General features: G+C 41.8%; 1 protein-coding gene across 2 annotated transcripts in view; it reads right to left on the reverse strand.

Moving 5' to 3' along the window:
• Rfwd3 (ring finger and WD repeat domain 3) overlaps positions 1-16,932 on the reverse strand; it is a 30,590-nt gene extending 13,658 nt beyond the window's left edge. The window contains exons 1-8 of one of the 2 annotated variants that reach the window (XM_036188448.1): positions 16,712-16,932; positions 14,247-14,757; positions 10,772-10,950; positions 8,639-8,706; positions 5,818-6,000; positions 5,647-5,738; positions 942-1,056; positions 194-422 (exon numbers count right to left, since the gene is read on the reverse strand). In XM_036188448.1, coding sequence (XP_036044341.1) covers positions 194-422; positions 942-1,056; positions 5,647-5,738; positions 5,818-6,000; positions 8,639-8,706; positions 10,772-10,950; positions 14,247-14,755 — 1,375 coding nt within the window. In that variant the 5' untranslated portion in view covers positions 14,756-14,757; positions 16,712-16,932. Of the gene's footprint in view, positions 1-193; positions 423-941; positions 1,057-5,646; positions 5,739-5,817; positions 6,004-8,638; positions 8,707-10,771; positions 10,951-14,246; positions 14,758-16,711 lie in introns of both variants that reach the window. The other variant, XM_036188447.1, reaches the window with a different exon arrangement.
• Between the last annotated feature and the right edge of the window lie 293 nt (positions 16,933-17,225).

The raw sequence follows: 17,225 nt of genomic DNA on the forward strand, positions 1-17,225 counted from the left end.
CCACTAATGAAAGCAGCATCTCTGTAGCGCCCGGAGTGCTTGCATCCAGTTAACAGGAAATTGACAGAAAGGAAGTGAGGAGATAGCCTGGTCCAGTGCTTAACCACTGCTGAGCCCAAGGTTCTTCAAAGACAGAGGAGAAGCAAGTAGTATCTAACAATGAACACAAAAGATGAAGTTCTGAATTGTTTACCTGGAACGAAGGAGGACTGAGGAGAAGGCTGTGATACCACTAGGCAGCTCAAACCATCAGAATATGCCATGATTCGGCAGTTCCCTGTCTGAGACACTGTGAAGGTCTTCTGAAAGTGGTATTTATGCTGGTTCTGGCTGGAGGGTATGCAGTTCCCCCAACGTGCTTGGGAGCCACAGTTCTGCTGCATAACTTGATTCTGATGCTGCATAATAAGGGTTTCTAAGGACTACAAGGAAACAGACTGTAAATGAAAGCTTTTATTTCCCCCTCAAGAATGGTTTAATGTTTCACTTATATGCATTGATGTTTTGCCTACATGTATGTCTGTATGAGGGTGTCAGGTATCCTGGAACTGGACTTATAGACAGTTGTGAGCTGCCAGGTGGGTGCTAAGATTTAACCTAGGTTCTCTCCAGCCAGTGCTCTTAACTGCTCAGTTATCTCTCCAGCCCCCAATAATGATTTCTTGATTGGATAAAAGATTTCTTTCCAATCATGAAAATGTTACCATGAACCTTAAAGAACTGCATTTCAGAGTATTTCTCCAAGTAACAGAATAAAGAATGCAGAAAACCATCAAATACTGATAGTCCTTAGTGGTTGCACTGTGCCTGAAGCCCTCATAGAATCCATAGATATAGGTTTGGGCAAATTGAGATCAACTCATGTAATTTGATTCCTCTTAAATTGCTCTTCTCTTTAATTCTGATTCCAAAAACTTTTGAGTTAGAAAGGACAAACTCACCTGGACACGGTTACTGAGTTTAGTGCATTTATCAACGAGGACCTGAAGTTGGAGCCGGCACTGGGCAGATTCTAACTCAGCCTGCTTCCTGAGCATTTGTTCATTCAGTAAGTCACTAGAAGGGAAAACCCAGAGGCAGATGAGTATTGGGAAAGCTACGGAAGACATCCCAGTGTAAGAAGGAACCAAATGAAGCCATTCTGGATAGAACTTCCATTTTGAATAAGGGTCAAATAGAGTTTAAGTTCCCAAGACCTCCCCACACCCCCTGGGTAACTGACATCCTGGTTGGTAAGTTGAGACCAGAATGGCGGGAAAGCCACCTGGCTACACTTGAGTAAACCAACCAATGAGAAGAGAATACATATACCAGAGATGTTACGAGGAAAGTCCCTATCCCTGAATCCTGATTGGTGACAATGTACTTGTAGATGGATCAGGGCTGCAGAACAGGCTCGGGAGCTGAACTGCGACCCCAAGCCAGAACGTTACAAAGCTTTTCAACATGAAACGGGCACACACCTCACCCTTTCCTTAGCTGCTGGCATTACAGGAATGTGCCACTGCATTTGGTCTCATCTGATTTTTCTTTTGTCTTAATGCCATCAGTCGAAGTAATAGTTTGGGGATTCTTTATTAATTTCTCAAGAAATAAACAAGGGCAGCACTGTCATTTTAGCTTTTATATCTTTCTCTTTGCTATTTCAGCGACGCGGAATTTTGTTCTAGCTTTTTTGTTTCCTATTTTGACATTATGTTTAAGTACATGCAAATGTATGTGTTTAAATGAATGATTTTATGGTCTGGGCAAATGGGGAGTCACTGCACACTGACTTGAACTCTTCCAGCCTGCCTCCCCAGTGCAGGGACTTTGCTCCACCAAGAAAACAAAATAAAAACAAAACAAACCTGTGAAGCAAGTGAGCAAAAACAAGGAAGGAAATATTTACCAAATGTAGTCACAATGTTTCTATGTGATGTGTGTATACTTAAAACATTTTTTGCAATGTCTAATATTATACCACACAGATGTCAGTTTATTCAACTCATTAATCTACTTGACCTAGATTATTAACAACATAAATCATCTTCATTAAGTGAACCTTTGCATATGTCCTTTTTTAAAATAATAACTGCCTGGAGTAGGATAACTGTATTTGTGTTAAACATCTGTAAGTACAATTTTATCATTGCTGTGACTAAAATACTCAACAAGAAACAATCTGAGGAAAGGTTTGTTTGGGCTCACAGTATGAGGTAACATCATGGCAACCGTGGCGCTACGAAAGCTCGCTTACATGTCTGCTGACCAGGAAGTAAAGAAGTCAGGCTAGAACTTAAGTAGGTTAACTCCTAAGGCCCTCCCTGCTCAGTGCACCATTTCCTTCAGTCAATCTTGGCCTCTTAAAGGTTTCACAACCTCCCAAATGAATACATGTCTGCATTGCTATTTGCTCAGTGGTGGATATTTTAAACTTTAGTCTTCCTGTTCTTTCAAGAGAAGGGCCTACGTAGCACAGGCAGTGTGGAACTTGCTAGGCATTCTTCTTCCCTTTGTTTTTGCCATAGATCCCAGGGCTTTGTGCATGCTAAGCCAAGTGAGCCTCAAACTTGTGATTCTCCTGCTTCTACTTCCCATGAATATGTCAGCATTTGAAAACAAAATTCTTACTATGTGAGAACGTGGTGCTTGTGTGCCCCACTATGTATGTATAGAAATCACAGGATAACTTTACAAGTGGGTTTTCTCCTTCTACTAAAGATTCCAGTGATCAAATTCAGGTCTTTATGCTTGCATAACAAATGCTTTGATCGACTGAGCCATCTCAATAGCTAATGCACCATTAGTTTTAATGTACTTAAATCATATTTTAAGTGGTGTTATTAGCAACTATTTAGCACTTACAAAAGCATTTTTTTTTTTTTTTACAAATACTGTATGTGCAAACTGTACTTAACATCTTCTCCAAAGAATGCTATTTTAAAGGGAAGAGTTACACAAATCAAAAAGAGGACCACTCAGAACGTGCCAAGCCAGAAATGGTGGTGTGCCCTGGAAATTCTAGCACTTGGGAGACTAAGGCAGAAGGACCACTGGAAGTTCTAGGCCACCCTGGGTTAAGAGTACGACTGTCTCCAAATACAAACAAAACATCAAATATGTGAACCTTTTTGTCTTTGAGCTTTGGTCTCATGCATCCTAGGCTGACTCTGAACTCTTGATCCTTATGTCTCTTCCTCCCTACTGCTAGAATTACAACATACTACCTCACCAAGTTTATGCTGTTATGGGGCTTGAATCTGGGGCTTTTGGCATACTAGGCAAGTGCTTCACCAACTAAGAGACATGCCAGCTTTGTTTTTATTTGAGATGGGATTTGTTGTTTTGAGACAGGGTTTTTCTGTGTAGCTTTGTGCCTTTCCTGGATCTCACTCTATAGACCAGGCTGGCCTCAAACTTACAGGGATCCACCTGTCTCGGCCTCCCAACTGCTGGGATTAAAGGCATGCACCACTGCCACTGCCGCCGCCGCCACCACCACCACCACCACCACCACCACCACCGCCCGGCTTTTTTTCTTCTTTCAAGACTTATTTATTTTCCTTAAATATATATGAATGTTTTGCCTGTATGAATCTCCATGTACCATGGGCATGTCTGCTGCCCAAAGTCAGAAGGCAGCATTGGATTCCTTGAACCAGAGATTCAGATAGTTGTAGGCCACCATGAGGGTGATGGGAAATTCAACTCAGGTCTTCTCCAAAAGCAGTTAAGTGCTCTTAACCACTGAGACATCCATCTCTATAATCCAAGATGGGGATTTCTTATAAAATTTTATTTTTAAATTTATGACTGTGGTAGGGCATGCCTTTATCCCAGCACTTGGAAGGCATAAGCAGGCAGATCTCTTATGAGTTTGAGACGAGTATGGTCTACAAAGTGAGTTCCCAGACAGCCAGAGCTGTTACATAGAGAAACATTATCTTGAAAAAACCCTAAATAAATAAATTCTTTTGGGTGTGTGTGGGCACGCCTCAGTTTATCTGTATATATCACATGCATGCAGTGCCCCATGCCATCCTGATGACATTATCAGATCCTCTGGAACTAGAGTTAAAGATGGTTGTGAGCTGTCCAATGTAGCTGTGAGGGATGGAAGCTGGTCCTCTGCAAGAGCCGCCACTACTCTCAACCACTGACTGAGATGAGGATGAACCTATGCAGTGCAGGGTGGCCCTAAACTCTCGACTCCAGCAATCCTCTTGCCTGAGCATCTGAAACTACCATAGGTGTCATAGTGTGCAGCTTCAACCTTACAAAAAAAAAAAAAGATAAAGGGCTGAGTCTTAGCTGGGCATGGTGGTACATGCCTTTAATCCTAGCACTTGGAGCAGAAACAGGCAGATCTCTGAGTTTAAGGCCAGCCTGATCTACATAAGTGAGTTCCAGGACAGCCAGAGGTACATAATAAGAGTCTGTCTCAAAAAAAAAAATTCCTAAACCAAACCAAACCACCCAAACAAACAAATAAAAAGATGAGTCATTTCATTTTATCTCCCAGTGCTCAGATGAAACCCAGGGCCTTGCAATGTTAAGCAAGTGCTCTACCACCAAGCTATACTTCCCACCCTTATCCTCACATTTATTTTTTGGAGACATGGTCTATGTAACCATGGCTATCTTAGAACTCTATACAGACCAGGCTGGCCTCAAACTCAGAGATCTGCCTGCTTCTGCCTCCTGAGTACTGGGATTAAAGGCCTGTATCACCACCTCTGGCTCCCAGTCTCACATTTTTAATGCTGTATAGACAACAAACACATGTAGAATGTGATTATGTAATAAACACTGTCTAAGATCATAACTTCAATGACCCTCAAAAATCCCAAGTCAGGGGCTGGAGAGATGGCTCAGTGGTTAAGAGCACCGAATACTCTTCCAGAGGTCCTGAGTTCAATTCCCAGCAACCACATGGTGGCTCACAACCATCTGTAATGAGATCTGGTGCCATCTTCTGGCCTGCAGGCATATATGCTGTACACATAATAAATAAATAAATCTTTAAAAAAAAAAATTAAAAAAAAAAAAAAAAAAAGAAATCCCAAGTCAGAAGTAAGTAAAACCCCAGAGTCTTAACAAAAGTAGATGAAGAATTTCCTCATCAGATATGTTTAAGAAGAAGCAAAGAGTGCCTCTGGATAAAGAAAAGGACCTCACACTGAATATGTGCATCCTCCTAGTCCTAAGAGGAGCCGAAGGTTTGTACAGGTAGCAGAGCGGTTAAACAGGCACCATAGAGAACTGGAGAAGTCTAGCCAGGCAGCAGTGGTGGTGCACACCTTTAATTTCACCACTCAGGAGAGGCAGAGGCAGGCGGATCTCTGTGAATTTGAAGCCAGCTTGCTTTACAGAGTGAGTTCCAGGATAATCAGGGCTATACAGAGATACTTACTGTCTTGAAAACAAAAACACACACACACAAAACCCCCAAGTAACAAACAAACAAGAAGTCAAGAAACTCTAGCTAGGCAGATTTTAAAACGTTTCCCCTGCTTCATCACATGTGTTGTGTATATACACACCCGTGTGGAGGTCAGAGGACCTTTCTCTTCATCATATCGGACCTGGTTATTCAATTTTCTGAGTAAGGCTTGGGAGCGAGTGCCTTTACCCACTAAACTACCTCTCCAGCCCTTTACCTACCTTTTTATACGCTCCTGTTCATTAGTGTCCAAAGCTCTGAGGGATCGGGCATAAAGGACAACGATGTCACTGTGCTTGGCTTTCTTGTTGCACTAAAAAGTCCAATGAGACACAATCAGTAAGGTTCGAGGGATTCTGATTTGATGCATAGTCCTTGTTTACAGTCCTTACCTGAGGACATTTTCGTGTTTGTCCTTTGAGCCACTTAGAAATGCATCTATATCCAAAGAGGTGCCCACAGCGTAAGGCTGAGAGCCGGTGGTCCCCAGCACTGGTCCACTGCTCCAAACATATTGTACAAGTTTCCCCTTCTTCATCATCCACAGAAGGTAGAACCTTGGGTTTCTGGGGAGACTGCTGGATGAAAATCGAAATGCATCCAAGTGAGAAAGTGCAAAAACAAGTCTCGTGTGCAAACTACTAAATAAAACTGCACCAAAATGATATACATCTAACTGAAATGCTGCAAAGAATGTGCAACACCTACTACACACATGTCGTTTTTTATAAAATACAATCTGACAAAATATACATTGTCTACTATATATACTATCTCCTTCTGGAGGGTGAGATGGAACTTTTTTTTTTTAATTTTGATATGCATTGGTGTTTGATCTGTATATCTTTGTGAGGGAGTAAGATCCACTGGAACTTGAATTACAGACAGTGGTGAGCTGCCATGTGGGTGCTGGGAATTGAACCCCTGGTCCTCGGGAAGAGTAGCCAATACTCTGAACTGCTAAGTCATCTCTCCAGCCCCTGGAGTGGAACCTGATACATGCTAAACATGTCTTTTACCATTAAGCTAACATCCCAGTAATACTGATTTTTTTTCTTTTCTTTTTTTTTTGCTGTTGTTGAGAAAGGGCCTGAATATTGAACCACACTAGCCTCAAATTCAGATTCTCTCAACTTAGCCTTTTGAGTGCTGGGATTACAAGCATGTACCACCACACCTGACATTCCTTTTGTTTTCATTCATTCATTATTTCATGTGGGGTTAAGAAGACAACTTTTGGGGTTGGTTCTTTGTCCACAAAGTGAGTCTCAGGGCGTGCCTTTACCAGTAGAAGAGCTACCTCTCTGGCCTCCCATTTTTGATCTTACAAAATTCTTTTATTCTCTTTCTTTTCCAATTCAAACAAAGAAACACAGTTACCAGTCCAAAGCTATAGAAAGTGAAGCAAAAAAACATCTGGAAACCACCATGTTAACCAACAATCAACACCAGATAGTAGGTAGTTTTACTTTTTGAAGACAGGGTCTTGCTTCACAGTGCACTACTAACTCCCCCATGTATGTCCTCTTTCTTTTTAATTGTTGTTACACATGTGCATGTGTGGATATATACATGTATGTGTATGTATGTATACAGAACACACACATAAAATATAAACACAACCTGCTCAGTCCACATGATGTCACTTGTGTGTTGTTTTCAGGGCTGACCATCCCACACTAGATCACCAGTTGGTGTGCTCCTCCAGAGAAGACCATTCTCCTGCTTTCACCGTTCCTTAGTTGCCTACAGTTCTTTGTCTAGGGTGAAGACTCACTCATCAGCTTTCCCTCTTCTACATTAGCATGTCTATTGGTGTCAACCTTGTTCAAGTCCAGAAGGTTCTTTTTAAAATTTTTTTATTTTTTATTTTTTGATAGAAAAAGATAGTTGTTTTCTGAATAACAGCTTTGGCTCTCCTGGAACATACTCTGTAGACCAGGTTTTCTTTGAACTCATAGAGATCTGCCTACCTCTGCCTCCCGAGTATCAAGGAGGTTCTTTATACATGCAAAATTAAACTGATCATCAACTTCTATAGCCATTCCAGTCAAAGGTAAATATGAGAAAACAAAAAACATAAAAATCTTAACAAAATACACACACTGATAAATAAGCAATCATTTATAGTTACTAAATGCAACTAAACAAACTTTATTTACTACACAGGCATGACTTGCTACCTGATGATATCAATCACTACTGTGGATATATGTTTATTATCTCAGCATTTGGGAGGCCGAGACAGGAGCATTGCTACAAATTCAGAGACCACCTGACCAGGAGTACTGAGTGAGTACCAGACATGCTTACATACTGTTGCTGTGGGTATTAGGTTGCATAAATTTTCAAATGCAAGTCTCATTTATCAAAATTAAAACATACTTTCCTTTCATATAGCAATCTCTGCTAGAAATATATCTCATGAATATAATCACAATTATTTTTTAACTGTCCAAAAATGTTCTTGACTTATATCAGAAAAACTTTAAAAGGAGGGAAAAAAGAGCAAAGTGTGCATAACAGGGAGTTGACTAAAATGTATCCTATGATGAAAAACATACAAATTACTAAAACAAGGCCTGTTTGGGCTACATAGCAAGAACTGTCCTGAAACAAACGAACACACTAAACAGTGCCTGGTGGTGAGTTCCAAGACAGCCAGGGCTACGCAGAGAAACCTTGTCTCAGGAAGAAAAAAGAAAAAGGAAAAAGGAGGAAAAAGAAAAAGTAAAAAAAAAAAAAAAAAAAAAGCAAGAAGCAATCACACAATGAATAACTGAAATAGAAATCACATCTGGAATTCTCATCCACAAAGCCTGCAAAGCTTTCCAATTTGCCAGGCGGTGGTGGCGCACGCCTTTAATCCCAACACTCAGGAGGCAGAGGAAGGCAGGTCTCTGTGAGTTCAAGGCCAGCCTGGGCTACCAAGTGAGTCCCAGGAAAGATGCAAAAAGCTACACAGAGAAACCCTGTCTCGAAAAACCAAAAAAAAAAAAAAAAAAAAAAAAAAAAAAAAAGCTTTCCAATTTAACCTGTAGGCTCATTTAAAATGAAAACTTTAAATTTCATTTAAAAGGATGTTCAAACTGGATGTGGATATGCTTAAAACCCTAACGTAGGAGGATCCTACGTTAAAAGCCAGACTAACTTCAGTTAAGGTCTTATATCAAGACAAATGAACATGGGGAAAAGGAAGAAAATTCATGTTACCGCTTCAGGAACTGCATCACCTCCTGTGACAGATGTAGCTTCTTGCTCTGTTGAGATAACTCCTTGTTCTGCCAAGTTGTATCCAGAAACAGTAGCATAGACAATATATAAAAGACAGAAGTTAGGTACAAGAAGCTAACAGAAGCCTCACCTCAGTTGTCCATCTGAATTTACAGTATTCTTGCAAAAGGATGTCAATTCTACCATATAGCATCAGTGATTTCTTGTTACTATTTACTTATTTTGGACATTCCATAAGTAGACAAAACAGCGTTACCCACAAATATCCAATTTAAAAAGCAAATCAGTGGCCAGAGATATGGCTCAGTGGTTTAGAGCACTGGTTATTTTTGCAGAAAACTCAGGTTTAGTTCCTAGCATCCACATGATAGCTCACAGCCATGCTAACTTCAGTTCCAGAGAACACGATATCCTCTTGAGCAGTAGGCATATACGCAGTACACATATACAAATAAAACTTATCTTAAGCCCTATTACATTGTTTTGTGTATGTTTGAATACCAGACAAACCTTAAAGTGTCAATACACTTGTAAAATACTTTACAATACTACTAAAAACTTTTTCATATAAACACTGTATCATTAACATACCTTGAATAATTAATAGTAATTCATTAATACCATCTAATAATAGATAATCTAGTTTACATTAAAAATTCCTCAATAGTTTTAAAGTTGCTCTTTACAGTTGATTAATTATCATCTTTTTCAATATATATGTTTGTTTTTCGAGACAGGGTTTCTCTGTGTAGCCCTGGCTGTCCTGGAACTTGCTCTGTGGACCAGGCTGGCCTTGAACTTGGAGATCCACCTGCCTCTGCCTCCCAAGTGCTGGGATTAAAGGTGTGCCCCACCACCACAGTTAAAAAAAAAGTTTTTCTAATCATCTTGGGCATAAAATTATTCCTACCAGCAATTCCAAAGGACAATGAGGAACATGCAGTAAAAATAACTACACATGCTACAGTAAGACACCATGGCTGGGAAGTGGTGGTGCACGCCTTCAATCTCAGCACTCAAGAAGCAGAAGCAAGCAGATCTCTTTGACTCTGAGGCCAGCCTGGACTACAAAGTGAGTTTCAGGACAGCCAGAGCTGTAACACAGAGAAACCTTGTCTTCAAAAACCAAAAGACCAAAAACAGGGTCTGGAGATATGGCTAAGCAGTTAAGAGCACTTGCTGATCTTGCAGAGGACCGGGGTTCAGTTCCCAGCAGCCATATGGTGGCTCACAACCATTGATATAACTCTAGTTTCAGAGAATCCAAAGCACTGTTCTGACCACCTTGGGCAAAGGTATGTACATGGTACACATACATATGTGCAAACAAAACATTCATAAACATAAAGTAAATTTTTAAAAATATCTAAAAAAATTTTTAAGGGAAAAGGCATAGAAAGAATATAATCTGGGTATTAGTGCATTTAAAATGTAAACAAGATATCTACTTTAGGGAGTCTCTGTTCACCAACTGCTAAATAATATTCAATTCATACAAAATACAATATACTAAGAGATGAAAGTCACAACTCCAGACTGCTGAATTTATCATTATGTAACCCAAGCTGACCTTGCATTCACATCGTCCTATTACAGCCTTCCAGCCACATCCACCTGGGCAATACTTTGGGGACTGTCCATGACCCTGACCAGGGTCCAAATGTATTAGCCAAAATAATTAAACGTGTGCAAGCTAAAACAACTAGAGAATGCAGACATCAGTGACTGTCATGCTGTACCTGGAAAATACTGCTAATTCTGGGAAAAGATAGATACCAATTCCTTCTAAAATTTCTTTAAAAATGATGTACCCCTGAACTCTGGCATCAAGAGACATTTTGGAGGTGTTAGCCTACTCTTGGTCTAGCCATTATTAAAGGGATCTAATAATTGCCTTAACATGGCAGTCAGTAACTATCTCAGGTAGATCATTTAAGTATAAAAAAGCGAAAGGGAATGTAAAGTGTCATTACAAAGGGACTGATTTGTCAGAACACAAATCACAGAAAATTATGAGACAGATCAAAGTCTTTTAATGCCACCATAGCCAGTGAAAGCTATCTATGCTAGGAGGATTTATTTTGGGAATACAAATCTGAATAAAATACAGACCTGGAACATTAGCTTCAGGTTGTTCTGTCTGGACAACAACCTCTTCATTCTCTGCAAAGCTGTCACTGTCAGACTCAGTACCTGATGTCACATTCCTAGTCTCTGAATCAGGAGCAGTGGCTGGTATATAGGGCTGAGACCTGCTTACCTGAAAGTAGGCATACAATGGTGTTCTCAACCTGTATGTACATAAACAAAAGAATTATAGTACAACGCACCATCATTGCAAGAATAATCTCTGATGATGAAGACAATTCCTAGTTATTTCAATCTATTTCAAAAGCTGAGTGAAAACCATTACAGGGCTAGAGAGACGGCTCAGTAGGTAACAAACAGCACTTGGTGCTCTTACAAAGGAGCTGGGTTTGTTTCCTAGCCCCCGCATTGCAGCTTACAACTATCGGTAACTCCACTTTTAGTAGATCTGATGCCACACCCGACTTTGATAGGCACCAGCATGCGCGCACACACACACACTCGCGCACACACACACTCGCGCACACACACACACACACACCCGCGCACACACACACACACACACCGTACATATACATGCTCATAGGCAAATAATCATATATTTGAAAATAAATCTAACTGGGCTGGAAAGATAGCTCAGTGGTTAAGAGTCTTCCAGAGAACCAGGGTTCAGTTCCCTGCACCCACATGGAGGCTCACAACCATCTGTAATTCCAGTTCTAGGGGATCCAACGCCTCTAGCCTTCTTGAGTACCTGGACCCTTATGCATATACCTACACACAAGACCCCCACAGACACATAATTTAAAATAATAAAAACAAATTCTTAAAAATAAAACTTTAAGAAAAAAAATAGATTAGGCAAATACTGGCTAAATATACTTTAATCATGGGGTCTTTTAGGCAACCAACCACCAAGCAGATCACATAATGAGGATTCTCTCCAAACAGACCTTGTATTCCGACAGCACTGAGGTCCCCATGGTGGCTGTCAGTCTATTTTCAAGGCTACCATGGGTCTGGACAAAGGGATGAGAATAGGGAACACTACAAGAAGGACCAAGATTCACGTGTTTTCTTTACTACTCATCCCTAGATTACTATAGACATCTGGTTAATCCTCAGTTATAAAAACGTGATTCATATTCTACTGGCACCTTACTGCTCACTACTCGAAGGAGAGAATTTTCTGGAGTCCTTATTCTGCTATTTTTTGGTAAAATGCCTAGTAAACACAAGGTCCAGAGTTCCTGGGCTGGATCTCTAGCTCCAATCCTAAAGAATTTCATAAAAACACTTTGTGTCCTCCCCACCCCATTTTTAAACAGGGTCTCACTATGTAGCTTCAAACAGGCTGGCCTTGAACTCACAGAGGTCTACCTGTCTCTGACTCCCCAAGTGCAGGGATTAAAGGCATGCATCACCATGGCCTGGCTTTGTTTGAGATGAAGTATCCTGATTATGGAACTAAAAAGTGTTGGGATTATGGGTATGTACCACACATAGCTGACCTCTTACGATTTTTTTTTTTTTTTTTTTTTTTTTACATTTATGGCACTTTGCCTGCATGTATATCTGTAAACCACCTATAAGTAAGTAGTAAAAGGCCAGAAGAGGGACATCAGGTACTTTGGTAATGGGGCTACAGATGGTTGTTGGCAGCTAGGTGAATACTAGGAATCAAACCCAGGTCCTCTGGAAGAGCAGCCAAGTGCTGAGCCATCTCTTCAGCCCACCCTGTTCTTCACACATTTAAATTTTCTTTATCATCAATAGTCCTAATCTTCCTTAGCTGTGTGATAACAGGTACTCTGATCTATCTCTAGGATAAAATTCAATTTTACATATTAGAATTATAGTATTTGATGAATGAATGATGGCTTTGGCAGCTAGAATCAAGCAGAACAGAGTTTGTAACCTTGGCTTAGGGGTCTGTTGGGAAGATCAGCTATTTAATTTTTTCCCCAAATTAGCCTCTTAGCTAGGTCTAAGGCAGAAGCTGCTCATTTTGGCCCCAAGGAGTCTATCAGATGAGTCAATGGCAAACACTTTAGCAAGAAATTCACTGAAATTTCAGAAATTCAGAAGCCAGCATGGTGGCAACACTTACAATTTCAGCGCTCAGAAAGTGAAAGCAGGCTGTTACCAGACCAGCCTGAGCTACATAATAAGACATTATCTCATTGAAAAAAAAATCACCAAAACCAACCAACCAAAACACCCTACCCAATGCTGGTGAGATGGCTGAGCAAGTCAATCACTTGAGTTTCACTGGGGTCTCATAAAGTAGGATAGAACCAACCCCCAGCCAATTGTCTTCTAACCTACACATCCATGCTGTGGCCTGAGTGTGCTCATATACATACACACAGATAAGTACATGTAAAAACAAACAAACCAAAAAAACCCCTACTTTCAAACAAAGAAAAATGTAATTCCTAAGTCCAGTTTTAGGAAAATTCAGTTACAGAGAAAAATGTTTTAGTATCATATTTATCTTGTTACAGAATGCATGTTCTTTCCAATAAACTGTAGAGCCTTGGACTTTTAAGTTTACTCACTTTGCAGAGAAGTTACATGGTTATCAGTCAAATAGCTTGGCTGACACATCTTTCAACATCTATTCTACAATCCACCTCCCATAATTAAATTAAAAATTTGTTTTGTTTTTTGAGACAGGGTCTATGTAGACCATGCTAACTTCAAGCTCACAGAGATCTGCTTGCCAAGGGCTGGGATTAAAGGCATGCACCAAAATGCCCAGAATTTAAAAATAAATAAATCTTAAAGGGGGGAGGGCACACCATAGTTGGGGAGATGGCTCAGCAGGTAAATCACCTGCCATTCAAGCATAAGGACCAGAATTCAAATACCCAGAACATGTGTAAATGTGGATAGGGAAATGTGGAGAGGGCCACTTGTAATTCATGGAGACAAGAGATTCCCAGAGCAAGATAGTTAGCTAAACTAGCCACATGGGAGAATTCTAGGCTCAACTGAGACCCTGCCTCAATACCCATGCACACGAAGGTATGCACACATTCCATATATATTTTGAAAACATTTTAAATAAAAAATAAAAGGGGTGGGGTTGGGATAAGATGGCTCAGAGGTTAAGAGCACTGGCTGCTCTTCCAGGTCATGAGTTCAATTCCCAGCAACATGGTAGCTTGTAACCATCTATAATAAGATCTGGTGCCCTCTTCTGGCCTGCAGGCATACATGCAGACAGAACACTGTACACAATAAATAAAGAAATAAATAAAGGGGCCAACCATCAATAAACACTGTTGCTTACAAACTTCCTCTAGCTTTCAAAGCAAACCACTGAAACCATCCACTCAATACTAGAAGAAGTAAACAAGGCAAGTACTAATTTTATCCAATCTACCGGGAAGTGAGGATTCTGAAAAGTTAACTTTGGTAGCACTGGGGGTGTGACCAGAATCTGAGTTCCACAATTCATAGAGTGGCATCAATAATTTAACTTATATTTTACCTGGCACCATGTGGCCTCTGAGACCCTCCAGTTCTTGCCCTCAAAATGGATCCTGCTCTTCTCCTCATCCTCACTGGCCCCACACTGTGGTTTGAAGGTGGAGGTCTCAGCAATTCCAGCATGTTATGAAGTCTCTGCAGCCCACTGATGAAGTTGTTCATTGAAACTGCCGTAGCAGCTCGGACAGCCTGGTTAGCACCAGACCCCCGTCTATGCTCCTCTGAAGTTCCTGGATTGCCAGTCTCCATATTTCCTTCTGAGAGCTCGACTTCCTCTGTCAAATCAATGGATGCCGGTGGCACAGGCTGTGTGTGGGGCAGTCCATCTTGGCTGCTGACTACTTCAGCGGGTGCAGGCTGATCAAGTGTTCCCCCTTGGCTATTGACCACTTCAGCAACTGTAGGCTGGAGGAGAGGTGCCCCTTGGCTGGTGACTTCAGCTGGAGTCGCCTGTTCTGAAGTACCATCGGATGGTACTTGAAGATCACAGTCCATTGCTTCATGAGCCATCACTAAGGACACAGTATTTGTAAAACATATTAGTAAAATAGGTTAAAAAAATGTTACAGCCAGGCGGTGGTGGGGCACGCTTGTAATCCCAGCACTCGGGAGGCACAAGCAGCTGGATCTCTGTGAGTTCGAGGCCAGCCTGGTCTACAAAGTGAGTTCTAGGACAGGCTCCAAAGCTACAGAGAAACCCTGTCTCGAGGGGAAAAAAAAAAAAAAAAAAAAAAAAGTTACACAGTTGATATAACCAGTCTTTCAGGATTTTTAAGATTCTTTTTAGCAAAACAGCCAAGCCACAGAAGAAGTGAGACTGGGGGCCTGAGGCTTGGTGCTAGCCTAGTACACACAGGTATTTGGATGAATCCTGGCACATATGCAATTACACCGAAGGGGAGCCTGCTGGGCTTGGTGATATACCTGTAATCCAGGCACCAACAGCGTGAGGGCAGAGGCAGAATGGTGAGCTGGGTTAGCCTCAACTACAAAGCAGGTTTCAGTAACCTGAGCTACTTAGCAAAACCTTGTCCTAATAAATACATTTAATTAACTAAAAAAATAAAGTCTAAGACTCACTAGATCTGAGTAATGAATGCACAGAACGTCTTACTCTAATTTTCAGCATGGTTCTATATTTTAAAATGAAATTTCCTCCCATCTCATGCCTCGAGAGCAACCAGCTCCGAGTTCAACTGGAGGGTAACAGCAGAGAATCCCACACAGCATTGACTTCACGGCTGGTGCTGCATCCTCTATTTCTCAAAACACAGGGAAAAAACTCCAAATGATAAACCAAAACTACAACTAAGAACTTACCAGGACCTATACATTCCTAAAACTCCAGTATCCAGTAGACTTCTATTAAAACAAAAACAAAAATCTAGCAATTTTAACTTTTTAATGCAAAAAAAAGGTTTGCTAAAAGAAAAATAATAATAATAATAATTCTTCACTACTCCTCAAAAACACATAAAGTAATGCTTTTAATGTGGTTCTTGTTATCTTAAAAAGATAACTGCAGCTGCTCAGTGTCAACAGTAATTCCATCCTTAGAGGGGCAGAGAGACAGGAGTGCCTCAAATTTGAGGGCAGTCCGGGCTCCAGAGGGAGACGTCACAAACAAGCATGCCTGAGTTACTTATAGATGCACTCTAGAGACATTACTTTAGATTTATGTAAACAAGAGGCAGGATCGGATCAATAAAGGCAGAATCCAGGGACACACGACTGTCCACTCCGAACACTGCTTCTTACAGGCGGCTATTTAAAGTTTACAATTAAGTTGGTTCCTCAATCGCACTGGTAGAAAGCAATAAACACGACCTTTCCCCCAAATCCTGTGCACGAACCTAGGATTTTGTCTAAAATAAACCCACGGGCCCGAAGCCTTCTTTACGGGCGGTACGTCACAGAAACGCGAGTGTGATGGCCACGAAATGTCAGCGGCCCTCAAAACGTGAATTTCACATCTGCCATGTTACAAGAAGCTTTGGAACCAGGAGGCGGTTCCAACACACAGGATGTCGGGAGGCCGTGGGGATTCAGTCTGACCTGGGTTCAAATTCAGGCTCCCCCCTTTAGTACTTGGAAAACCTGAATTTTGTTTCCTAACCTGTCTATCCAAGCCTGTTCACCTGCAGAAGAGGAACTGAAAATACTTCCGTCACAGTGACGCTGGCGCGGTGGTAGTTAAAACTTCAGTTCTGTTAAAACAGCGAGTGATCAGGGCCAATGAGTAAGTACCTAAGGCTGGAGCAGCACGGGCGGCCCCTGCAGAACTACTCCGTATGGGGCCCGCAACCGGCGCATGCAGAAACCCGTTTCAGCTCCTTCCGGGGAGCTCGTCGTTTCCGCCTTTCTCTCCCCCGACCCCCCAATTCCTCGAGACGGAAGGAAAAAGGTTCGAGGTCCTTATCCCGCGCCGAAGGAGACCACCGAGTTCCCAACCCGCCTTCAGCCTACCTGACTAGGCCCCGCGACCAGGCACGGGCCGCGGGAAGACAATCGGCATCCAGAGGCCCCCGAGGAGAAGCAGGGATCCGCCTCACATTAAACTGCAGGGACCAAGTCGGACGCCCAGACCGACCGCGACTTCTGCAGTCGTTACCGTGCAAAACTCACCGCGCCCGCGCCAAACAACTCTCCGGGACAGAGTCCCGCTCCAGCCGCGGCTCAGCGAGCTCCTATTGGTCAGCCATCACAGGCGGCGACCAATCCCCTCTCTCCTTCTTCCATTGGTCGCCGCTGGCTGAAATAGTGACGCTCTCATTGGCCAGCTCTTGATATTTCCTTGGCGAGAACCTCGTGCGAAGAAGCCTCATACAATTGGTAGAAATCCATGTCCGTCATCTCGCGCCCAGCCCTGAAGGGTAGAGCCTGAGCGTTTTCTTCCTTTTTCTTTTTCTTTTTCTTTTTCTTTTTTTTTTCAAACCGTTCTGCATTTGAACCTTCGAGCCGGAAGAAGACTAGGGGAAAA

Source organism: Onychomys torridus, chromosome 5 (genome assembly GCF_903995425.1).
Source record: "Onychomys torridus chromosome 5, mOncTor1.1, whole genome shotgun sequence".
In the NCBI taxonomy this organism is placed as follows: domain Eukaryota; kingdom Metazoa; phylum Chordata; class Mammalia; order Rodentia; family Cricetidae; genus Onychomys; species Onychomys torridus.